Raw genomic sequence first — 26,314 nt, 5'->3', positions numbered from 1 at the left:
GGGAAGCTGAGGCTACAAAGTCCAGAACTCCAGCAGGAGGCTGATCCCCGGGACGGGCCTGGAGCAGGGGGCCAGCGGTTCTCAGTTCTGATTGGCTCGAGTGTTTCCTTTTAGGGAAATGTAGTGCAGCAGGTGCCTGTGGCTGCGCGTCGCCGAAGACTGTGGGGGGATCGACAGGAGCTCAGGCTCCTTGTTCGTCATAGTGTTCATGCCTACGTCCGAGTCCTGGAGAGCTATCAGGCCTCTGACCATCCAATAAAACGTAAATACTCTCCGACATACCATCAACACGCTGAAATATTCCATTTGTAGACATGTGCTGTAATGTACCTCAGAGAGAGACACTACTAACCCACTTATCTATTTCTATTTCAGGTGTTTTTACATAGCAGTGAAGTCAAGTACCTATGAAATATGACATCTTGTCTATTAGATAATAATTGGTGAGTTTTATTATTCCATAATAAAATCTTTTACATTTAGTTAGGATTAAATGATTGGTTGTACAGTTTGTTCATTAAAAATGCAAACATGTAACACTGGTATGAACTTTCATCCATATTTTCTAAATTACACATAGATAAATCTATCAACTGAAGGCACAGAATTAAAAAAAGATTGTGACCATTTTGCTACAATTTTCCTTCAGATAGAGTGAATTCTTTTATTCAGCAAGATAGTAGAGTCGTGAACGGGGTAGTGATTACCACAACTTCAGTTATTGTTTAACACATTGCAAAAATGCTTTTCCTTCAACGTTTTTCCAAATGAAGACTCATTTCATGTTCGGTGGTTTTTACAGTAAATCAACTGGAAATGTAGGACCCAAATAACAATTATTTGCGAAAGAAACAGCTTCTATGAAAACAATCTGCAGGGAATTATTTCAAAGCAACAGATACTGCAAAAATATGATACGTTCAGGTTAAAGTTCTGCGCATTCTGCAAACTATTCAAGTGAAAATGAAGTTATATGTTTTCTAGAATAAACTCGAATTGTTCATGTGTGTAGTATTGTCATATCATTGACATTTTAGACTTTTTATATTGTGATTTTATCAGTAATGCCTTTAAACTGTATTTTACTGCATCAATATGTGCCTTTAATCTGCAGTAATGCACAATGTGTATTTATAAACTAGTCATTTGACATGTAAGAAATGAGAGGTGGTAAATACAGTAAATCTATTAAATCAACGTAATATAGGATAATATGCACTAAATGTTCAAATGTGTGCTTATAGCAGCCCAAAGTGTTGAGGAAAGGAGTGTCATATCTTTAAGCAACAAGTGTGGGGCAGAAACATCACGTTAGTTTTTGGATTAAGCCGCTGCTGTGTTTTGTCAACAGCAGCACTCCAGTCAGAGGAGCACTTTTTGGCAGAGTCTGTCTGTATCACTGGGTCTTTAGCAGGATAAAGCAGATTGGTCTTGAATGGGTCATGGTTTTGAGGGACACTCGTCCTTTTATGGAAATGTAGAAAGCACAGGGTTTGTCCGTCCTGTCCTGACAGCTGCCCCCACTGCATTACACCCCCCCCCCCCCCCCCCACACACACACACACACACACACTCACACACACACTTTACCACCACCACCTTAATCAAACAAACTCTTGAGCAGCTGTTAGAAACAGCTGCTTCGGAACAGTCTGTCTCGTGTAGACAGGAGGTTGTTCACCATCTAATGATATACTATACTTACTTTTGGAGGATGAATGAACTTTCACTCTCCCCAAGCCCCAACCATTGCAACAGAAACCCACCACTTCTGCATTTGGTTCTGCTGAGATTTCTTACAACGAGGTTTTTCCTATCAACTATTGCCTATGCTTGCTCATGTAAGACTTGTCCTTGTTTCGTGTCATGAGTTGGACACTTTGCTATTGCAGCTGTATGAATAAAACTAAATTGAACTGAACTATATAGTAGATTTTAAATAAAGCTCCCATGTGGTATTGCAGTCTTCTTGAATAAAGCCAAAACAAATAAATAGTAAAAATAAAATGCAATAGATCAATAGAAGATTAAAACACTGTATCTGCTGAGGTCAAGTTGATTACATTGAAAGCATGTGATGGATTATCAGATCATCACACGTCAAGGAGAGTGATGACTCAAAACATGTATTTTAATCCATGTATGCAGAAAACAAATTGTGTTTGTCTGATTAACATATTTCACACAATATTTCCATCGTAGCAGACTATTACTGACACCGTAGCATTGTCGTGGTGTATATTTTGGAAGCAGCTGCTGACAAGGATCAGTATTGTCCCCTGCCGTGTTACTCTTGGCACCGTGGATCATTGCGGCAATGTGCCACATGCCTGTTGCAAACAGCTGACAGCTCAACAGACTTTTGACAAACTGTGTGTTAGTTTGGACGCCGATCAAGACACCTACATCTGTAGACAGCAATAACTTGTACATCTTTACAAAAATATGCAAAACTACTCCTGAATGTACCCCTTTCCACAATATTTAATTAGCATGCAGCTGAAGCGACCAATCAACAAACAAGTCAAAGCTCTAATGTATACAAAAGAAAGGATGTACTGGTGTGTATCTGTGAGAGAGTAGGCCAGTTGATACATGTGTCAACTATTTTCGAGAAAAGATGCCGACAGAAAACTCAATTGCAATTTATCATCAAAACAAAATGATCAATTACCAATTTTAGTTTTAAAGAAGTAAGGTTTTCTGTCATATTCATTAAACTTGATGTTTTCAGTTGTCATTATTAGCCTTTTATATCACTGCACATTTATCAAGGTTTACTTCAACGAATGAATTGCTAAAACTGACTGACTTAGTCAATGAATGAATGAATGAATGAATGAATGAATCCTTGCAATAGAAAGCTCAATGCTTCCAAAAACATTTCTAAATAATCACCACTGGCAATAATTCAAGCTGTTTTACTAAAACTTTACCAATATCATATTGGTTACTATTTATTGCACTGCAGTTGTAGTCATCCATAGAATCTTGTGTCATGCAGCCACACCAATATATAATTACTTAACTAAAATAATTGAAAGGGGTTTTGCATTATTATACAAGGCAATGCCAAACCAGTCAGCCTCTAAGCAGCTTTCTTCAGTATCACAGAGCTTTGGATAAATGACGCGTCGTGCTTTTCTGAGTGCTGAGACCTGTGTAGAGCAAACGCCACCAAGCACTGCCTGCTTGGTGATAATGTCGGGTCTCTAAATATATGAAGTGCTTTGAAAGTTTCCATGTCAGCGCTTCATTGTTCTTTGGGAGGAGGGGATCTGCAGACCCACAGGTGTGGCTTGTGTCCAGATTAGTCTGTGTGTGTATAAAGGGACAAGGCTGAGATGTAAGGCTGTGCTTTGGGGGAAGGGGGTGTCAAATCAGAAATCTCTGCAGGACAAATGCAGCAGTGTTAAACCCGGCACACGCTACAGGTTTAAAAAAAAAAAAAAAATCTTCACAGACACATCACACACACTAAACAGAAGACTCAGGCTCGATTCCCTTTTCCGACTTTTTATTTATTTATTTATTGATCGCGCGTGCGGAACTTTTTCACTGGATCAGCGCTTATATGGTTGTCATAACGTCGTGGCTAAAAAGTTGTGCACCATTACTTTGGCATTCAGTGGTGTCCTAAGACTTGGAATAAATGTTTGCCCCACCATGTATTTACTTATAGAAACGCCACTGAATCCGATATAAATATAATAGAACATGCCAGAACGTCCCATATCAAGAAATACATTAAAAGAAAGTTCAACAAAACAAATATATAACATATATTTATCATTCGCAACATCGATATTGGCTTTGTCCTGCCTAACTCAAAACATACAAAGGAAAAGGAGAGAACACAGCTGCAATTTTTTATTTTACTGATCTTACATGACATACAATGTCAATTCTAGACATGTTTTATTTAATTGGAAAAGTTCACAATCGCAGCAGATTGTAGTATCTCCTAGTAGTGTTTTGGAACAATTTTACACCGTTGTACGCATTAAAAAACTGAAATAAAGTATTTCACTGAAAAAAAAAAGCCCACACACTTTATGCTGGCGTCGCTGTCGATGACGTATTTATTGTGAGACGTGATTGTGTTGTGTTCATGAACACCGGCTCGTGGAGGACGTCACCCAACATCTTTTAAAAGTAGTTTTTAATTGAATAAGGTAACTTCTCTCTTAAATGCTGATAATTATATATCAATACTATATGTAAACGTTATCATTTACCTGGGTTTGCTGCCGTCACTAAACGCTGAGGGGTTAGCCGGAAGCTAACTGTTTATATAGCTTTTCCCGGTGTTTCGGGGTCAGTGGTTTCCCTGTTAACTTATGACCGACTTCCTTTAGTGCCTTTCGCTGCTGCTATCGACAGCAGATGTTAAGACTCACAAAAGGTACGAGTCTTCGAGACTTGATTACAAATGCGGTTAAACGGCGTTCGTCGGGACAGCTCGGATGATCTGTCGGGTTTCTAAAAATCTGCTGTTGCTTGCAACAACAATGTACGCTAAGGGAAGTGTGCCACCAATTGACAGGGAAACCAGTTGATCCGAACCACCGGTTTTTACAGTTCATGTGTTTACGTTTTACTTCCATCTGTTTGTAAGACTTGATATACTTTGTGTTGTTTAGTTTTAGACGCAATTTGGGTATAGGCCTGAACTGAATCACAATAGAGGTGGCAGCTCCAGCAACGTGTTTATACCAAATTAGCTTGCATGTCAGTACGCTAACGGTAGCAAGATGACGAGCTGGTGAATGAGTTGAATGTCTATTCATCCTTCAGGCTGCCTCCCACCATACAAACATAAACAGGAGATTAATCTTGTTTATTCCTTCAAGCTGTTAGGGCTTATGCATGGTTCTAGAGATTTATGTGCATTACTTCACTCATCTAATTTTACTTACTCGGGTTGTGCCTTAATCAATGAGCCGAAGTGGTGCAGAAAAAAACCAAACTAAACTCTCTTTTTTGATTGTTGTCAAGGTGATTTAGCCTTGGTATTAATTTTTATTTAGTGTGGTTTTGTATTTTTGTATGTGACTCCACTTTTGTTTCAGGTTACCAACTTTAAGAATAGACTAGTGACCGGATGAAAATTAGTGGCTGTGGGATAACTTAGATCTTTGGGCACTCTTCCAGACAAATAATAAATAATTAAAATCAACGTGGATCATTTCACTCCAACTAGAACTATCTAGACAACAACAGTGCTTATCATTGTATTATAATCAAGCATGTCATTGTCCACATGTCTGACTCTGTGATTTCTGATTTCTGGTGTGCTACAGGTCTGATTGACAAACTGCAAGAGCAAACCGATGAAGGATGTCTGCTGCAGCACTGCGTCTGATCCGCTGCCGGAGACTGAGTACAGCTGGGCAACCTGGTGTGAAGAAAGTACTCCAGTGGAAAGATTTAAGTGAGCAATATTATAAACTAATTTAATCTGACTATAAACATTTGTCTTTTTTGTTGTTGTTTTTTTTGACAAAAGCTTAAAACATTAAAGTAATATTTATTCTCTTTGTGAAATTCAGGGAAAGTTGCTAAGGTGACTGGTGCTATTGTCTTTGGGTGCGTCACGTGTACATTTTCATACTACACTCTGAAAGCAAGTCACCGATTTGTGTATGAAAAGTAATGACACCATGTTCGTTCTTGCAGGGGCTGTGTTTTCATTTCTTATGAGTTAATGGCTTTGGATAAGGCTGTGACCATTGACACCAGTGCTATTCTTCAAGAGAAATACAAGTCCTACATCTATCTGAAAGCCACACCCTCAGATGAAAAAGAGACTCTCGCTGCAGGTAATGAAAATCATTTATAGGGAATTCAGGGCCCAAGTACATGATCATTTTGAGATATAGGAATCTATAGTTTAGTGTTGGGCATCCTAACAGAGCCATACCAGTCTTTTGAGCATGCCATTGTCATTTCTTCTTATCTTTACTTTCAGCTCAACTGCCTACATTTTCAGACAAGTCATTCTGAACATTTCAACCAGCAGCAAAGTTAACATTTTCTGCGACCTTGATTGTAGAAGTTTGGTTTGTATATGTAGACAAAATGTTTTCTACTGTTCCAGAGCTCACACACAAAACAAGGAAGGAGCTTCATAAAGCAGCAAGGCGCTTTCTGGAAATATCTTCTCGGCTTTTTCTGCAGTCGCTTGATGGTAGGAAACCTTTTGCAGCTCGTCCGTTGATCATTTCTTACTTATAGTCTCATAGATGCATTGTTTAAGAAAAAAAAAGATTTATTATTACATCTGTTTGCATCTATTGGGCCAAACAAATGGGAATGAATAAAAAGGCAAAGGAGAATGCAGAGGAAAAACCTTCTTTTTGAATCCGTGTTTGTTCAACCCTTGAAACCCCATCATCAATCCTCGCAAAACCTTTCTCATGGTGTCTCTGCTTTGAGTGATTAAATCCTGATTTATTTTAGAGTGACACACTGAATTATATTCATACAACATTTTTAACGTGACTTTTTACAAATTAAAAGCTGCCAAATTGACGAGTCAAGACCTTCAACCACAAGGTTTGTTGACGCTCGCAGTTCTAAAAACAAAGGTGGCTTTTAGATTCTGGTAGCTTGCCAGGTAGATGTAGTCCAGCGTATCCATAACAGTGGTAGACGTCTCATGTGAACCTTCAGTCACTTGTTTTTTTTTTGTTTGTAATATTTGTTATTGTATTCCAGAACACTTCAGCCATGTGGATGCAGACCCTCACGAGGTTGCGTTATGGGTCCTGCTCAAGAAGACGCAGTCGGCTAATAAAGCCATCAGAGTACAGGCTGTGCAGGCACTTGCTGACAATCACCACTGGCACAGTAAAGCACGCACCAAAAAACAAAACAAGAACACATTCCACTTAACTTGGCACCTCACACATAAATGTGACCATAATTACATCACCAATGTTGTTTTCCATGCAGACTACCAGTACCAGACTGCAGCCCAGGTCATAGACCAGCGGACAACAGTGGGACTGGCTCGGACTCCTCAAGTAGACCTGCGGTTCTTCCGTCGGCCGCCTGCACTGCCCGACCTACAAGATGTACGTATATGTGTGAGAGATGACTCCGGGTGAAACCTGCCGCCTGCATCTTCAACCCACTTTAGTAAACTGCAATGTGTTCACTCCTTTCAGGGTTTATCAGCGGAGGACGGACTCCGGCAGTTATTGGCGTCCCTGCCTCAATCGGAAGTGGACAAATGTGTTCAGTACTTCACATCCCTGGCCCTCAGGGAGAGCAGCCAGTCTTTGGCAGCACAAAGGGTAATAATGAAAAATGGTTACACACATATTGGTTTCCCACATCACGTCTATGGCAGGATGGGAGGACACGAAGAGCTGCAAAACTCGTTTGTATCTTATAACTGTAACTCTACACTGAATACTCAAATAAATAATTGTGTTAGTCAAACTGGCTATAACAGTTTTCCAATTTGATTCTACAAGTTCACCTTTGGGCTTTGTATAAATATTCTGTTTAATATCCCTCAAACCCACAAAAAGAAGTACATTTTTTTTAAGGGAAAAACTCAGCCTTTGGCAATCATATACTTTAAGATATTTTCAATCCAATGATGGCAGTTCTACTATGGACATCTGCAATGGATACTTTTTGTAAATGGTGTCATCCTTATATCGTTTGCAATGAAGCCTGTTGACATCCTTTAGCTGAGTCGTACACGTTCACACAAATGCTTACGTTCAGACAGTAGAGATATATCCCATATTGCTTTATGTAATTTAAGGTTGTTGGGTGCTGGAGCTGATCCCAGCTAATATTGATTGAAGGCAGGATACATCATTGACACATCACCAGTCCATCACAGTGCAAACACAGACACGCTGTCGAGAGTTGCTGCGTGGGCTCATCAGTACAGTTTTCAGGATGATGACAACCAGGAACACAAAAAAAGCTGAAGAAATGATGACTTCACAGTTCCCAACGTTAAAATATTTCTGTCTTGTCATTAACATGTGCTGTCCTCCTTGTTGCAGGGTGGTCTGTGGTGTTTTGGTGGCAATGGGCTGCCTTATGCCCAGAGCCTCACCTCTGTTCCTTCTGAGAAGGTGGAGTCCTTCTGTCTACAGGCACTGGTACAGCACTCCAAGGTAATGATTGATATTCAGCACCCAAACATGTCCGAGTTGCCTGATTTCCTTTCAAGAATTCCCCTCTGGGAATTATAAAGTAGTTCTACTCTGTATAAATGTAATTGTAGTGTTGCATACAAGAGCACATTTTGTTCTTCTCCCTAAAATATTTCAACTGTATTTTAGTCAACTGTATTTCTTTTGAAGTAAGAGAGTAGTTTTTGTTTTGGTTCAATCTACTTGGGCTCAATGTCTGCATGTATAGAGCTATATACTATATTCATCCATCTTCTTCTTATTCATCCATCTTCTCATCTTCTATATGGCTAAATCCAACTTAAGAGTGCTAGGGTGTCAATCCCAGCTGACTAAGTGAAGGCAGAGTATATCCTGGACACACGTCTGAGAAAGCCCTGATAGAACATGCAAACTCCACACAGTAAGGCCCGCAAGCCCTATCTGTAATTTCATCAATGACCAATGGCCTGCCGTCTGAATGTGGTAAAAATGCTCTCTGCAGAGTGGATGCATGCTTGTCGTTTACTGAAACAAATGTATGTTATCCTCAGGTACAGAGTCACTGCGACTACATTGTCTCGAATGGAGGTCTACAACTCCTGCAGAGAGTCTATCAGCTCCGAAGAGACTCCCTAAAGATTCAGAGAAACATCGTCCGAATTATTGGAAACTTGGCACTAAATGAGAGCGTCCACCAGGCAATAACCCAGTCTGGTGAGTTTGTAACTAATCCAAGTTCACACAAGAGTTTAGGTTATGGCAAGCTGTGTAGTTATTTATACCCGTTTAGACTCAAGCGAAACAATAGAAGTTGGTGTCTTTTTTTTCCCCCTCCACCCTCAGGCTGGTTGTCTGTCCTGGCTGAAATGATGCAGTCGCCACACGTCATGCAGGCGTCTCATGCTGCTCGTGCACTGGCCAACCTGGACAGAGAGACCGTGGAGGAGAAATACCAAGACGGCGTTTACATCCTCCACCCGCAAACCCGTGGCAAGTAGGAGAACTTTTCAATCCCACCGTTACGTCGTTTGCGTTTTGATAACAGACGAGTTTCACGTTCCTCAATAAACAGCCCAACGTATATCTTGGACAATGTGTTCCCTTTCAGCCAGCCGATCAAAGCAGATGTGCTTTTCATCCATGGGATTCTTGGAGCAGCGTTTAAGACGTGGAGGCAGAAGGACCGAGGCACTTTAGATGACGAGAAGGAGGCAGAAAGCAAAGACGATTACACAGAGTGCTGGCCAAAGGTGACTGATATTCCAACTTCCTTTGAATAATGTGGAGTATTGTCTCTGTCTTTTTAAATTGTTTTCCACTTTAAAGTGACACAACATCCTTGTACATGCTGATCAGCCAGGCTGTAGGCAAGACTCATTCATTTCTTCTGTGTTCTTGTGTTTGTGTGTTTATCTGCAGTCGTGGCTTGCTGCTGATTGTCCAAATTTGAGAATACTGTCAGTGGAGTATGACAGTCATCTCAGCGACTGGATGGCCAAATGTCCAGTTGAGAATCAAAGGTTACACATTGTATTTCTTCATATGTTAACTAAAACTTTTATGGGAAATATTGTTTTCTCTTTCAACCCCTTGACTACTGGATTGGCTGAATTTAATGAATTTTCTCGCTGTAGAAATGTAAAAAGTTTGCAATTATTACATTACTGAGAAACTCAAATTAGAAATAAGTGATATGCTGGTGAATTTGATCTGTAATGGGACGATTGCACTACAGACGTCCCAGAGCTTCATGTAATATCTAGTATAAAGCTGCAAAGCACAATTTATCTAATTTCTGCTTGTTTTTAAACCGTAATTGTGATGGATGACAAACTATAATACAGAGCTAAAAACCATTATTTCTAATACAACTGATCTATATAATTTCACTACTTGTACTACATCATGACGCATCAAATCCTGTACGATACCATATGTTGGTGACAATTTCAGGTTTTATATTCCGACCGCATGAACAAGTGTGTAATTTTGTGTCTTTATCAGGAAGTCTTTGGCCTGCAGAAGTCAAGAGCTGCTGAAGAAATTAAAGCAGGCAGGAGTTGGAGAGAGGCCGGTGGTCTGGGTAGCTCACAGCATGGGAGGTATTCTGTCCACTGCTTCTCCTCGAGCTTGTCTCGAGACTCAAATCAATGTTTTATTATTACTTATTTTATACCTTCACATCTGTGATTTTGGTGTAAATAAATGACCTCGCTGAATAGCCGTACCCTTTTTTTTCCTTTTCATTTCTCTCTTAGGATTGCTTGTGAAGAAAATGCTGCTTGACGCCTCAGGGGACCCGGATATGGATGGTTTGTTAAGAAACACCAAGGGTATTTTGTTCTACAGTGTTCCCCACCACGGCACCTTCATGGCAGAGTACTCTGTCAACGTCCGATATCTTCTCTTTCCCTCGATAGAAGTCAGAGAACTATGTAAAGGTGAACTCTCTGAACTCTGAGGCTCAAGGATATTTTGGATCCTGGAGGGATCCATCACTATTTAATTAACGAGGAACCATCTGTGTGTTTCAGATTCGCCAGCTCTGCTCAACCTGAATGAGAATTTCCTGAACATCGCCAAAGAGAAAGAATTCAAAGTGCTCAGCTTTGCAGAGACACTGCCAACTAACATTGGTCCCATGATCAAGATACTGGTGGTGCCAACACAGTCTGCAAGTAAGTCACATCAATGAGAAATACAATGTGGCAGATAGCTTGTGAGTCCTACCGTTTTACTCTCTTAATGTGTGCTTAAATGTCCCTTTCCTCACCTTAGTCCTCAGTGTCCGGCCATGTCTCCATATCACTAGGCATGTCTTCACCTATGGTGTGTGTCTGCATGTGTGCGTGTGTGTTCACCTGCTTTTTATTCATCTATTTTATCTTTGCACTGTTTTTAATTTTTGTGGAAGCACTTTGTGTTGCTTAATGTATAAAAAGTGCTATAGAAATAAAGATTGATTGATTGATTGATTGATTAAATATGAAAGATGACACTGCAATGTGCCGTGATTTATTGTGGTTTCTCTCGCACTTGCTTTGACCTTCATCTGGTTTGGTTTCAGATCCTGGCATCGGTGAGCTTATCGAGGTGGACGTCGATCACCTGAACATCTGCAAGCCGGAGAAGAAGGACTCCTTTCTGTACAAGCGCAGCCTCCAGTTCATCCTGGAAGCACTGCAGAGCTACATCAGCCACTGAATGACAGAGTCACTCACACAACCTACTGTATACTTGAAATGTGTGAAAGCACTCTCACCCCTTTCACAGACCAAATGATATTGTGATTGCCTTCCAGTTGAATTTTAAAATTACAAATGAGAACACAGAGTAATTATTTTGGCAAACACCTTTGGGTGCTTCCTGTATATAGACATTTATCTTAGGACACATACGTTTTGAAAATATTTTCCCTTATTTAATGAAGAACTATATATTGTTTCCAAGTCATTTCAGATGATGAAAATTTATGAGACTTTATTTTACCATCACTTCTCCAGCTTACTATTTGGGTACATCACACTTAGATAAAGGTTACTAATGTAGCTCCAAATGCACTTGCATTTCATTACCACCTACACTTGGTATCGTCAGAGCAATGGTAGCACTTTTTATTTTTTGTTCTGATGTTTTATTCTAGCCACAGCACAACAGTCATCCTTTGTGCCAAAATCTATTCCTTCCTAAGCCTTACCTCAGATGGGACTGGAACAACATGATAGTTCAGGATGCTTTATTTATTTTTGTGTGACGAATCAAGTCGTTGAGCTTTCCATTTGATTGCTGACCTCAATCCTATTAGTAATGTCAAGTGTTGATAAAGAGTTTAATAAATGTGTATGGTTCAAGGGTTTGTGTGACTATTCTTCACAGTGCATGTCTCATCTCCTCTTTTTACTCTGCCTAATAGATGCACATATGGTGAAAATAATTTTTCACATGTAAACATCATGCTGTTGGTGATTATTCATATCTGCAAAGAAACTCTATTTTGTCACTGGATATTTTTTTTTATACATTGAGTCAAGGTAGTGATGATACTTTTTGGCAGATAATTAAATTAATTCATCTCCAACTTTGTGGGAGATACTATGATTTGATGATTGACCTTTTCTTTCTCAATCCAACAGCTGTACATTCATAATAAATCATTGTAATACAAGCAGAAATCAAAAGCTTGAAGGTATTTCATAAACAAGTAGTATAAAAGAAGAATTATCTACACACTTTTTAAGGTCTCAAAATATCTAATTGCACAATGTAGTGGTTAGTATTTTTGCTCGTCAGAATAGAATCTGGACGTGCAGGACTTTATTTGTTTCAATTGTACGTTCTCTCTCACTGTAGGTTTCTCCAGGTTTCCTACCATCCAAAAACGTGCATATGAGTTTAATTTCACTATTTTAAACTATTTGCGCAATGACGAATTTGCCCATGCGGCATCAATAGACTCGATCTGAGCATGCGCAGTGTGTATGTAAAGTGAAAATTGTTCCTTATCGCACACCGTATTTTCCCCCATAGTGCTACACGTTAGCACAAGAAACAACAACAGCTACCAGGTGGGTAAACAAAAACCCATAATAGAAGCCTTTTTCGATTAAATTACGTATATATGAGTAGGTATCATATATTGGTATTGTTGGCGTGGCTTGCTGTGCATTTCAGTACGCTTCATTTCTGCGTATTTCTTTGCTGTGGCTTATTTTCATGTAACGTTTAGCACTCGAAAGCTAACCTTTGACTATATTCTTCATTTTTTTCCAACTGCTGATGTACTCATTATACTTAACTGTCGAGTTTAATAATATTACGTTGGTGTAATGTGTAGAGCCAGAAACAAACAGCTACTGGAGAACATACAGAAGGTTTTGATTGAATCATGAGTGAACAACAATGAGGAGAAAGTGCACCGCAGTCAATATCCAAGCATGAGCCTGTTTATAAAAAGCTGTGAAGGGATGAATGCAAAACTAAAATTTGTCTGTGTGTCATGTATTCAGAAAGAAGGATAATTTGAATATTGAATATGGTTAGAATGTGTAGGATTAAATACGTTTTACTTCTTCCTACCCCTTTTTTCACACGTTGAATTAGACATGCGTGTCTGTTTACAAGTATGGATAGGTGTGTGTATACTTGATAAAGATTTTATTTTTTTGTAAATGTACTTTCATAAAATATAGATCCGATTAAATCCATAGATTATTTAGAAGGGGTATGTGTGTATTTGTGTGTGTCTTTAAGATATTTTTATGAGCCACGGACTCAACTGTAACTCTTAAAGAATCCCTTGAAAACAAACCTTGTAACTCTGTGAAAAACTACAGAGAATTGAAATGAGGCTCCAGACGCCTGGCCTACCTCAGTCAACTTACTTGTCTTTATTGTGTGTATTTATTTTCAGCTCCTCTATTGTTGATTCCTCCACACCGGTCAGCATGGTCAACGTACACAAAGGTGTCCTTGTTGAATGGTAATAAATAAAAACGTTATCAGTGATATTTGCAACACAATCTAGAATCTGAAACTATATAAACAATATATTTTGAATAAATTGGCATGTTTGTTGTCTTTTGTTTTTCATGGCAGCGATCCTGCCATGAAGCAGTTCCTCCTTTACCTGGATGAAAAAATGGCCTTGGGAAAGAAGTTCATCCTGAAGGATCTGGATGACACGCACGTCTTCATCCTGGCAGAAGTAGTTCAGACCCTCCAGGAGAGAGTTGGAGAGTTAATGGACCAGAATTCATTTCCAATCACCCAGAAATGAGGCTCCACTTTGTCCAAAAGAATCTTTCCCTCACGGACACCTTTTAGTTTGTCACATTTAAATATGTTTACAATGTTCTAACTGCAATCATAAATAAAGTATTTTGGGTTTATTTCAATTGCTGATTTGATTTGCATGATTTTCTAACAGTTTTGTTTTGTTTTTTGTTTCTTTTAAATAATTCAAAGCTGCATTAGTCAGAAAAAACACAATGACCTACAAAGATGTAAAGAGTTGTATAACTATAATAAGTATCCAATGTCATTTTCCACCAGCCATTTAAAACTCCTCCCGTTGTACTTGCCAAATGTTATGATAAGCTGACCAAGATACTGCTTCTCAGTCGGGGATGTGGTGAAGACCTGGCATCTCTTTTTAGCTGAGGGGTTTAACATGGAAAGGGTTATTAGTACTGGGACTGTACACTTTTGAAAAGACATTTGTGATTGACTGCTCAGGACATGAAATAAACTATATTCAGACAGTGACACACATTTTTCTCTGAGCCACACATAGTCAGAGATCTTACCTTCCTCACAAGCCATCCTCTCATCCCTCAGCCTGCTGTCATCGTAGGTCTGGCACGGCTTCGATGCCTGGCATGTCTTGGCCTCCTTTGTGGCCTTGAGTATGAATTGTTGTCGATCGTGAGGCACACTTGGGTCCAGGATGCACAGGATGGGCAGCAGTGGATCCGTCCTGATTTTCTGAGATGAAATGCATTAGTGCAGTGTGTATGGATTTTTATAACGCATTAATGCAGGGGTGGCCAACCCTGGTCCTCGAGAGCCGCAGTCCTGCATGTTTTAGATGTTTCCCTGCTCAAACACACCTGTTGTCATGATGAGGCTCTGCAGAAAGCTTGACAAGGAGCCACTAATTGCTGTCAGCTGTATTGATGTGAGGAGACATCTAAAACGTGCAGGACTGCGGCTCTCGAGGACCAGGGTTGGCCACCCCTGCATTAATGCAACCCCTCATGTCTTTGCAGCCCAGTTACATCAGGACACAACCTGCTCCGTTTCCTGCCCCCAGGTGAGAGACAGAACCGTGGAAGAGACTAGACACCAAAATAACCTTCCCACAGGCCTTTTTGCCAATATAAAGTACAATCAGTCATATATTCAGTGTTGGTACACCTCTGGCACAAATTACCCACATTCTTCTGCTGCAGAATACATTTATTTGGTATTTATAAGTATTGGCTTATAAGTAAGTATTAGTATAAGTATTTATACTTTTTTTGTAACACAAATGTGGCTGGCAGATGGTAAAAGCAGTCACAAGTCATATATACAGTGAATCTGGCAGAAAAAGGTTACTTTCTCCACTGCAGACTACAGTTGTACAGCCATAAATAGTGAAATGACTGCAATAATTGAGTAAGATTTTAAAGTGTACGTGCATGTCCACTGTTATAACTGTTTTAATTCATGTTTTAAACACAAATGCAGCATAACACAAATACAGCATTAAAATCAGTCATATATACAGTGAATGAACCTCTGGCTGAAAACACCTACTTTCTTCCACTGACAAATACATTTTTACGGTGAAAAACACCACTTTTTCAGCTTTAAAAAAAATAAAGAAAAAGAAAAGAAAAAACCAACGTGGGAAATAGCGTGTAGTATTGGGTTTTTCTTATACAGGCTCACCTCAGTCAGCGGTCCCATCGGTGGAAACGAGGCCATTGCGTGGAGTCAATTGACGGGTAAATAAATGATGGCGAAAAACGGCGAAGAAATAGGTAAAGGTAATCGTGTATAATCTAAATAAATGATTTAAAATTCGCGGGGCGGAGAGGGGGGGGGGGAGAAATGATTGACGGAGAAAATATGGACTCTCGGCCAATGAAGTACTTCCGGCCTCCAACAACTGTGGACTCCCAGCCAATGAGGGGCGCTTATTGAGGCAAGGGGCGGGTTTTATCCCGGAATGAGGTTCAATGACCAATGAGGTTCCTCGGAGCCCCGGCAGCTGTAGACTGTGGAAAACTGTGGACTCTGAGCCAATGAGGCGGCAGAAAACTGTCGATCGTCGGCCAATGGAAGTACACGGATGTCTACACTCATGTCCACAGTTCCACAGTCCACAGTGGGATTGCACTCGGCCCGACTCGAGAGTTGTATAACTAGATAGCGATAGATAGATAGATAGATAGATAGATAGATAGATAGATAGATACTTACTTTGTTCATCCCCGAAGGGAAATTGTTTTGTTGCAGCAATCTGATGCATACGAATATTATAATATGTATAAGTGCTTAAGTGTAGTCTGAATCACTTTTTTTTTTACATAACCTCAAATCAACAAAAAGCCCCATGTCACTCCAGTGCACTCACTCTTGAATTGTTCTTTTGTTAACTTCAATAATGAATCTTGCTAATAAACATTGATTTATATAAGCATTTATGAACTCATGAAATAGGTTTTGGTCTTTTCCTGTTTTGAAGAGAAGAAACAGACATACAGATCTCCATGCACTCTGCAATTGCCTCTTCCTTTGCGTAATTTCAAATTGTTTTGTGACATGTTTTTAGGCCCATTCCACTAAAATTAGACCTCAATTACTCACCAGTGCCATTTTAATTAACTGAGGTTATGTTCAGTACACCACAGTTGTTTTACACTGTTTGATTTACAGATTAATATACATTATTAAAAGTAGCTTACCTACTTCACTGCCCCACACCATGTATATTAGTCATCATTGCATTGTTTGTGTCATTTATATACTGTATTATGTTAAAGAGAGTAGATATGTTCATACATTTCTTCATGTTTGCTGCAATTAAACTGATATGAATGATCTTAACTGGACATATAGTGCTAATGAGTCTGTCTATGGGTATTGTATTACTGTTGATGGCTTACTTGTATGGCGACATGCCATGTGTGTAATAAAAATGTTTAATACCACTAGTGCCTTTAAAAGAAGTTACAATATACGTTCATTTCAAAAAACAATCATTCATCTAAAACATTTCTGGTAATTTGAAGAAGAGATAAAAGTGCTTGATGTACTCGATTCGCAATGAAAACTACTCAGGTTTGTTGTTTTTCGTAAGTAACCCTTTTTATAATTGAAAAAATAATGCAAAACAAATACCAACGTTCACGCGATCAACGCGTGATGAGAAGGTGAGCAACCACAGCAACCAATCAGAATCGAGCTCGCGCCATGCGGACGTCATGCCTCTAGCTAGCGTTAATTAGTTGGGAGCCTTTGGCCTGGCGGGAGGCACGTGTTTTTCCGCGAGAAACCGAGCGATATATGTTGGATTTTATGCATGCAAACCTCCGAGGAGTCAAAATGTTAGTTTTTCTTCCGAAGATATAAGAGGGTTACTGGAGAAAACCCCTTTTTTTCCTGCAGCGCGTCGAGTGAAACCGGGCTTTGGCCCTGCGAACCTCCCGAAAACGTAAGTGTGAGCATACTTTTAGTAGCTCTCATACGGGCCTTACATTGTAGGAAAAAAACCGTCCCAATGTTTATGGAGAGTTAGCCGTCTGTATTTCAATCTGTGTGTTTGAAGTCAGCTTTGTAATTCGGGTTTAGGCAATCTGTATATTTGTTTTTTTACACAATGTCAACGTGTACAAAGATATTCATAGTTGAAATGTCTACGTACACACGTGCTGAAAATACAAACGCATCACGAGTTGCGGGTCGGCCGGTTTCATAGTTTGCTAAATAGTTTATTTGTTAAACTTGACTTCTGCATCTGTTTGAGATCGTTACCCGCAACTGAGCATGGGCTCACATGCTCATTTGAACATGGCTGCCTATACATGTGCTGGCTTGTAAGTCGGTGGTTCTGACAGCCAGCAGGTGGCGCTGTGACCGGTGTCTTTATAACGGACGCTTAGGTGCGCGTCTGCAGACCCGATGTTTTACATGGATTTTCGCACTTTGAGCTGTTTACAACCAATGTGTGCTTCCAATTGTTAGAGCAGTTTGAGCTTGACGTGCCTATTTGTTAACCTTGTTTTCCCTTTTATTTTCGCCCCCCCTTTTTCTTTACAAAGAAATTACTTTTCGCTTTTCTCTTTTTCTCCTTTTTATGCGAACATGGTTTTATTTAACCATTTATTGTACATTTTTAGAGTAATCCATCTATTGTGTGTTTTATTTAGCTGTTTTTATCCTAGAGAGGAAGCCAGTTTTGAAAATTAGTGTGGAACCCAAATACAACAAAAATGAAGAGAATTTTTTTTTATTAAAGATTGATTTTGTGGAATATTCATGAAGCCGCTACAGAGGCGCTGGAGAAATAAAGTCTGTGTAGTTCGTCACAAAGAAATGTTCTGTGATGACATTTTAAATGCAGAAATGGACTTGTCCCTGCACGTTCATGCGGTCACATGGGGTGCAGTTCACAAACATGAGCAGTAGGTGGCAGCAGCAGCACGGTCCATGATAAAGAACCAGGAAGTGTGTGTGAGCGTTTTTATACATTTTGTTAAAATGTAAGCTGTGGATCGAGAGATCTTTTGTATCAGTGTATTTATTTGGTTGACGTGAACATTCCGATTCAATAATAGTCGTTTTTATGTTACTGAAAAACTGAAAACCGATTATTAGAGTGATGACGTGCTCACACTGCAATGCATGATGGGAGATGGGAGCGTTGTGTTTGAACAAAACACATTCTATCTTAAAGGTATACAGGAGGATTTTCAGGAATTTTAGGAAAGAACCGCCCTCTCCACCGTTTGAAAAAAATGCGCATGCGCAACGCTGTACCTGCTCCCGAGACGGAACGACTACTAAAACGCGTGCGAGAGACATGCACGAGCCCAGTTCTCCTCGTGCACGCTCTGTTTACAAGTCACAAGTCGGCATCGCTCACATAAGCTCACTTTACAAGAAGATTTGCCCCACTGTGTAAAAATGTCCGAGAATAATGCGTCGGGTCGGCCACCGGCATGATGAGAACCGTGTGGAGTGAGCTGCGCGCAGGGACGAGTACGTACGACGGGCTTACGTCATATATCACCAGAATGATTGCCAATTGGGAGGACCAGTTATTTTGATGATCCACCCGGAAGAAGAAAATCCTCTACTATACCTTTAACGTTTACTCAGCAGCATGTTGTTCTTGTGAAGCATTTGGAATAAAGCAGCGTGATGTAGATGATGGGTTACTAAATTTGGTGTGAGCGATGAGACCACGAGTGTTGTGCATGTGTGTGTGAAAGGGGTGCGCGTGTGAGACGTGTACAACTCATACTTACCTGGCAGGTGAGATACCATGATCAAAAAGGTGGTTCACCCAGGGCGAGGCTTAGCCATTGCACTCAGGCTATGCTGACCCCTGCGAATTCCCCAAATGTGGGAATCTCGACTGCATAATTTCTGGTAGTGGGGGACTGCGTTCGCGCTCTCCCCTGATCACTTGTTCAAAGAAATAACTGAGTCTGTATTGCTGAAAGTTCAATTCCTCTGTTTAATTGAATGTTGTCTTCTACTCGCACACTGTGACAGTGCACATCAGTGATATGCAGCATCTGCAATTGGCTCAGGCCCCTTGAAGTGCAACTGTTGAAATTAAGGACAATGCAACCATGAAATTACAAAGCATCATCCCCTGTGTCTGAAGTGAAGAAAAGTAGGATTTGTGATGACAACATGCAGACAACACGTAATACAACTGTTTTTCCCTTTTCTTTTAGACCTGTGTGGACTTGTCACAATTGGGCGGGGATTTCTTGACCTCTGACCTTCTGGCTCAAGTGAGTCTGCCATCTCTTCCACAAATACAATTGTGTGTATGGCCAATCATATAATCTGTTAGTTGTTTGTTTATATATATCACCACATCTCTTTTACATAGTTTGATTTATACATGAAAATACATACAATGAATGTTTGTTGACTCCACTGCCTCACATGTGTGTATATTACTCATTATGGTATTATTAGCATCATTTATATAGTGCATTAGATGAAAGTGTGTTGATGGACATAGCTTTTTTTAAATGTTTCCTGCAGTTATTAAACTGATTACTGATTATGTTTACGACTATCTTATTTGCATAACGTTTGTTTTACTGTTGATTCACTGGTAGTACTACATCGTTCAAGTGTAATGTTGGTCTATTTCTGACTATTGTTTATCTTTGTCATGAATTTGCCTGTGAAAGTTGCCTTCGCATGTAGGTGTCAGTTGCCTTCAGTCATCTGTTTTCTTGTGTATGCTGACCTGTGTTCATGATTGTTTTTTGAAATCACGCATCAGGGAGAAGTTTAAAGGTGAAGGTTTTTTTATCTGTATTGCTGGAGGATCAATTCCACTCCAAGATGCTGCTTGTCAGTCGGGGATGTGGTGAAGAGCTGCCATCTCTTTGTAGCTGAGGGGTTTGACATGTAAAGGGTTATTGGTACTGGGACTGTACACTTTTGAAAAGACATTTATTTGCGATTGAATGCTTAGTACATGAAATAAACTATATTCAGACAGTCGCACACATTTTTCTTTAAGCCAAAATGGCTGCCTGCAATTCTAAAATTGCAGTGGCTCACATAGTTGGAGATCTTACCTTCCTCACAAGCCGTCCTCATCCCTCAGCTTGCTGTTGTCATAGGTCTGGCACGGTCTCGATGTCTGACATGCCTCCTTTGTGGGTTTTAGTACGCATTGTTGTCTTTCCCGAGGCACACTTGGATCCAGGATGCACAGGATGGGCATCAGTGGATCCATCCTTGGTTTCTTGGATGAAATACATCAGTGCAGTGTACGTGGGTTTTTACAACACATTAAAGTAACCCCTCCTGTCTTTGTAGCTCAGTTGCATCAGGACACAACCTGCTCCATTTCCCACCCCCAGGTGAGAGACAGAACCGTGGAGGAGACTAGACGCAAGAAAAACCTTCCCAAAGGGAATCTGGCAGAAAACGGCTACTTTTTCCACTGCAGACTACAGTTTTACAGTCATAAATACTGAATTTACAGCAATAAATTGGTAAGATTTTAAAATCAACATGCATGACCACTGTCATGTATAATTTAACCTATCTTAACTCTGTTTTAATTCATTTTTTAGCACAAATGCAGCTGGCATACATTAAAATCAGCCATATATATATGTATATACAATGAATAAACCTCTGGCAGAAAACATTACTTTCTTGCGTTGAAAAATTTATTTTTACAGTCAAAAACACCAGTTTTTAAACTTTAAAGAAAGAAGAACATGGTAAAATGCACAATTTTTAAAACTATATATGCAGACCTCAATCAGTGGTCCGATCGGGGGTAACGAGGTAATAGTGTGAAATCCTGGTCCAATTTTTCTGAAATAAGAAGGGAAATCAGTCATGTGACTGAAAATCAGTCAGAAAAGGTAAAGTTGTAATAAGTGGGTACAGAAAGTATTCAGACCCCTTTTTAAATTTTCACTCGTTTCATTGCAGCCATTTGATAAAATCCAAAAAGTTCGTTTTACTTATCATTAATGTACACTCAGCACCCCATCTTGGCAGAAACGAACTGAAATGTAGAAATGTTTGCAAATGTATTCAAAAGAAACTGAACTATCACATGGTCATAAGTACCCTTCATGCTGTCACATGGAGTGCAGTTCACAAACATGAGCAGTAGGTGGCAGCAGCAGGACGGTCCATGATAAAGAACCAGGAAGTGTGTATGAGCGTTTTTATACATTTTGTTAAAATGTAAGCTGTGGATTGAGAGCTTTTTTTGTATCTGTGTATTTGTTTTGTTGACCTGAACATTCTGATTCAACAATAGTCATTTTTATGTTACAAGAAAACTGAAAACAGAGATTATTGAGAGGAGTGATGACATGCTCACACTGCAATGCATGATGGGAGATGTGAGCATGGTGGTTTAACAAAAACATTGTAAATATCTTTTTAATGTTTACTCAGCAGCATGTTGTGCTTTTGGAGCATTTGGAATAAAGCAGCGTGATGTAGATGATGGGTTCCTGGATTTGGTGTGAATGATGAGACCATGAGTGTAGTGTATGTGTGTGTGAAAGGGGTCTGCGTGTGAGACGTGTACAACTCATACTTACCTGGCAGGGGAGATACCATGATCAAGAAGGTGGTTCACCCAGGGCGAGGCTTAGCCATTGCACTCAGGCTATGCTGACCCCTGCGAATTCCCCAAATGTGGGAATCTCGACTGCATAATTTCTGGTAGTGGGGGACTGCGTTCGCGCTCTCCCCTGATCACTTGTTCAAAGAAATAACTGAGTCTGTATTGCTGGAGGATCAAGTCCACTGTTTATTTGGATGTTGTGTCTTCCACACACATACACACACTGTGTGACTAATATCACTGCACATCAGTGATATGCAGCATCTGTCCACCAGCCTCTCCACAGAACACAGAAATCAAAGGGGTGATCAGACCGCGTCATCTGTATGTTGTTATCACAAATCCAACTTTTCTTCCCCTTCAATCCACACACGGGATGATGCTTCACAATTTCATAGCTGCATTGTCCTTAATTTCGACAGTTACGATTGCACTTCAAGGGGACTGAGAGCCCAAAGGGGTGTGATCAGACCGTATGACGTGCAAATGCAACTCTAAAATCCAGTTGTACTTGCCAAATGTGATGATCAGTTGACCAAGATTCTGTTTGTCAGTTGGGGATGTGGTGAAGAGCTGGCATCTTTTTAGCTGAGGTGTTTGACATGGAAAGTGTTATTGGTACTGGGACTGTACACCTTTGAAAATACATTTATTTGCGATTGACTGCTTGGTACATGAAATAAACTATATTCAGACAGCCACACACATTTTTCTTTAAGCCAAAATGGCTGCCTGCAATTCTAAAATTGCAGTGGCTCACATAGTCGGAGATCTTACCTTCCTCACAAGCCGTCCTCATCCCTCAGCCTGCTTTCATCATAGGTCTGGCACGGTCTCGATATCTGACATGCCTTGGCCTCCTTTGTGGCCTATAGGACACATCAGCACCATTTCCACCGCACAAAAAGTGCAGGAATGGAAGTTGAGAAACAGAACCGTGGTGGAGACTAGACACAAGAAAAACCTTCCCACAGGCCAATATACAGTACGATCAGTCATATATTCAGTGTCAGTAAACCTCTGACACAAATTACCCACTTTCTTCTGCAGACATTTATTTTATATATTTTACCATCAATAAATACAACAGTGCATTGCCAATATTCTAAAATGCAGTCCTATATAATGTGGTGTAATTTAACACAGTATTTATACTTTTTTTTAACACACAAATGTGGCTAGCAGACAGTAAAATCAGTCATTAGTCATATATACAGTGAATCTGGCAGAACACGCCTACTTTTTCCACTGTAGACTACAGTTTTACAGTCATAAATACTGAAATTACAGCAATAAATTAGTAAGATTTTAAAATCAACACACATGACCACTGTCATGTTGAATTTAACATCTTTACTGTTTAAATTCATATTTAACACAAATGCAGCTGGCATACATTAAAATCAGTCATATATACAACGAATAAACTTCTGGCAGAAAATGCCTACTTTCTTCCACTGAAAAATACATTTTACAGTCAAAAACACCCGTTTCTCAGCTTTAAAAAGAAAAAAGAACACGGTAAAAGGCGTGATTGTTTTTATACAGACTCGTCTCAATCAGTGGTCCGATCGGGGGAAACGAGGTAATGGCGTTAAATCCTGGTCCAATTTTTCTCAAATGAGAAGGAAAATCAGTGATGAGATGGATAATCAGTCAGAAAAGGTAAAGGTGTAATATCTAAATGAAGGACGCTGATTGAAACAAGTGGAAAGTTTTCAGAAGGGGAGGGGATCATTGACGGAGAAACTGTCGACTCTTGACAAGGTGCTTCTGCCTAGCGACTGTAGACTGAGCCAATGAGGTGATAAAAACTAGACTCCATTAATAAGATAAGATAAGCTTTTATTAATCTCACAATGGAGACATTTACTTGTTACATTCTGCTCTTAAGGACACTCAGTAGTAGGAAAGACAAGAAATGTGCAAATGGTTAGGTAAGAATAGAGGCATCTTATAAACAATGACTATCAATGGGCTGCCTGGAAAGTCTGCAGTGACATTGCACAATTCTCCAAATGTGGGAATCTCGACTGCATAATTTCTGGCAGTGGGGGGCTGCGTTCGCGCTCTCCCCGATCACTTGTTCAGGAAAACTTAGTTTAGTAGTACTTTGAGACCTGGTCGCAAGAAAGTATGTGTTACTCAAGAGACTTATTTTAAAGCTGTATATATTTATCACACACCTCGGAGCAAGGCACTTGGCCAGTTTTATGAAAATGAAGTACATTCATAGTAGAATATTTGTGTGATTAAAGGAGTAATCAGACATTTAAAAAAAAAAATTCTGCATTTTTTAACAATGGCATAATGTGTGAAAAATGACAGGTCATTGAAGACTAAATAATTAGCTTTTAATTCTGAAAATATAGTTTTTAAGTAAAGTATGAAAGATGAAACTTGTGGCGTTTTGGTCCTAGCTTTTCATTAATAACACATGAACATTTCAATGAAGAATAAATAAAGCCACAACAAATGAGATTCAAGTGAGGCTCACTTGACCTTTAGTGTTGCCCTTTTCGCTACTGAACAATTACTTCAACAACAAAAATAATGAATAAATGAACACATTTCAAAGAATAAAAAGATGCATCTAATAGTTTTTAAATGAACAATATCTAATTGATTTGACTTACACGTTCAACTTTGGTAATCTCCAAGGTGTGTGTGCGTGCGTGCGTGCGTGTGTGTGTAAACCTTGTAGCAGTTATCACTTATCATTGAGCCAACTTTGTCTTGTGTGTGCTGCACATTGTGTATTGAGTGACCCTGCATGTTCATGCTGTCACATGGAGTGCAGTTCACAAACATGAGCAGTAGGTGGCAGCAGCAGCACGGTCCATGACAAAGAACCAGGAAGTATAGATGAGCGTTTTTATAAATTTTGTTAAAATGTAAGCTGTGGATCGAGAGGTTTTTTGTATCAGTGTATTTATTTGGTTGACATGAACATTCTGATTCAATAATAGTCGTTTTTATCTTACTTGAAAACTGAAAACGGAGAGATTGTTGAGAGGAGTGATGACGTGCTCACACTGCAATGCATGATGGGAGATGTGAGCATGGTGGTTGAACAAAAACATTGTCAATGTCTTTTTAACGTTTACTCAGCAGCATGTTGTGCTTGTGAAGCATTTGGAATAAAGCAGCATGGTGTAGATGATGGGTTCCTGGATTTGGTGTGAATGATGAGACCATGAGTGTAGTGCATGCGTGTGTGAAAGGGGTGCGTGTGTGAGACGTGTACAACTCATACTTACCTGGCAGGGGAGATACCATGATCAAAAAGGTGGTTCACCCAGGGCGAGGCTTAGCCATTGCACTCAGGCTATGCTGACCCCTGCGAATTCCCCAAATGTGGGAATCTCGACTGCATAATTTCTGGTAGTGGGGGACTGCGTTCGCGCTCTCCCCTGATCACTTGTTCAAAGAAATAACTGAATCTGTATTGCTGGAGGATCAAGTCCACTGTTTATTTGGATGTTGTCTTCCACACATACACACACTGTGTGACTAACATCAATCCACATCAGTGATATGCAGCATCTGTCCACCAGCCTCTCCATAGAACACAGAAATCAAAAGGGGTGATCAGACCGTATGATGTGCAAATGCAACTCTAAACTCCAGTTGTACTTGCCAAATGTGATGATCAGTTGACCACGATTCTGCTTGTCAGTCGGGGATGTGGTGAAGACTTGGCATTTCTTTTTAGCTGAGGCGTTTGACATGGAAAGGGTTATTGGTACTGGGACTGTACACTTTTGAAAACACATTTATTTGCTGGAGGATCAATTCCACTGTTTGTTTGACTGTTGTCTTCTACACACATACACACACACTGTGACAGTGCACATCAGTGATGTGCAGCATCTGTCCAGCGTCTTATGACATGCACTCTGCTTTCACTTAAGGCAGCGAATGGTTCACAGACCCCTTGAAGTGCAATTGCAACTGTTGAAATTAAGGATAATGCAACCATGAAATTGCAAAGCATCATCCCCTGTGTCTGAAGTGAAGGGGAAGAGAAGTCAGATTTGTGATAACATGCAGACAACTCGTAGTACAACTGTTTTTCCCTTTTCTTTTAGACCTGTGTGGACTTGTCACAAGTGGGTGGGGATTCCTTGACCTCTGACCTTCTGGCTCATCAAGTGAGTCTGCCATCTCTTCTACAAATAAAATTGTGTATGGCCAATCATATCTGTTAGTTGTGTTTGTTTATATATACAACCACATCTCTTTTACAGTTTGATTTATACATGAAAATGCATACAATGAATATGTTTGACTCCACTGCATCACATGTGTGTATATT

The 26,314-nt window shown here is 39.9% G+C and overlaps 2 protein-coding genes across 5 annotated transcripts; both read left to right on the top strand.

Annotated features, from left to right (window-relative positions):
* The first annotated feature begins 4,093 nt into the window (after window positions 1-4,093).
* Window positions 4,094-11,932, top strand: serac1 (serine active site containing 1). Of its 3 annotated transcripts, XM_080513663.1 has the most exons (17): window positions 4,094-4,175; window positions 5,304-5,434; window positions 5,553-5,589; window positions 5,680-5,822; window positions 6,101-6,190; window positions 6,721-6,852; window positions 6,958-7,079; window positions 7,173-7,301; window positions 8,034-8,147; window positions 8,699-8,861; window positions 8,991-9,141; window positions 9,256-9,397; window positions 9,567-9,667; window positions 10,152-10,249; window positions 10,406-10,588; window positions 10,682-10,825; window positions 11,215-11,932. In XM_080513663.1, exons 2-17 carry the CDS (start codon window positions 5,341-5,343, stop codon window positions 11,349-11,351), a joined length of 1,980 nt encoding a protein of 659 aa, XP_080369789.1. In that variant the 5' UTR covers window positions 4,094-4,175; window positions 5,304-5,340; the 3' UTR covers window positions 11,352-11,932. The 3 variants fall into 3 exon arrangements, with proteins under 3 accessions (XP_080369789.1, XP_080369787.1, XP_080369788.1); XM_080513661.1 differs by having other exon boundaries at window positions 6,721-7,079; XM_080513662.1 differs by lacking the exon at window positions 5,553-5,589 and having other exon boundaries at window positions 6,721-7,079.
* Window positions 11,933-12,674: 742 nt separating this feature from the next.
* Window positions 12,675-14,035, top strand: gtf2h5 (general transcription factor IIH, polypeptide 5). Of its 2 annotated transcripts, none has more exons than XM_080514097.1 (3): window positions 12,675-12,712; window positions 13,558-13,626; window positions 13,743-14,035. In XM_080514097.1, exons 2-3 carry the CDS (start codon window positions 13,592-13,594, stop codon window positions 13,921-13,923), a joined length of 216 nt encoding a protein of 71 aa, XP_080370223.1. In that variant the 5' UTR covers window positions 12,675-12,712; window positions 13,558-13,591; the 3' UTR covers window positions 13,924-14,035. The 2 variants fall into 2 exon arrangements, with proteins under 2 accessions (XP_080370223.1, XP_080370224.1); XM_080514098.1 differs by having other exon boundaries at window positions 12,684-12,769.
* The last annotated feature ends 12,279 nt before the right edge of the window (window positions 14,036-26,314 follow it).

This window comes from Blennius ocellaris (genome assembly GCF_963422515.1).
Source record: "Blennius ocellaris genome assembly, chromosome: 18".
Lineage (NCBI taxonomy): Eukaryota > Metazoa > Chordata > Actinopteri > Blenniiformes > Blenniidae > Blennius > Blennius ocellaris.
This window is presented reverse-complemented; position numbering and strand designations above follow the sequence as displayed.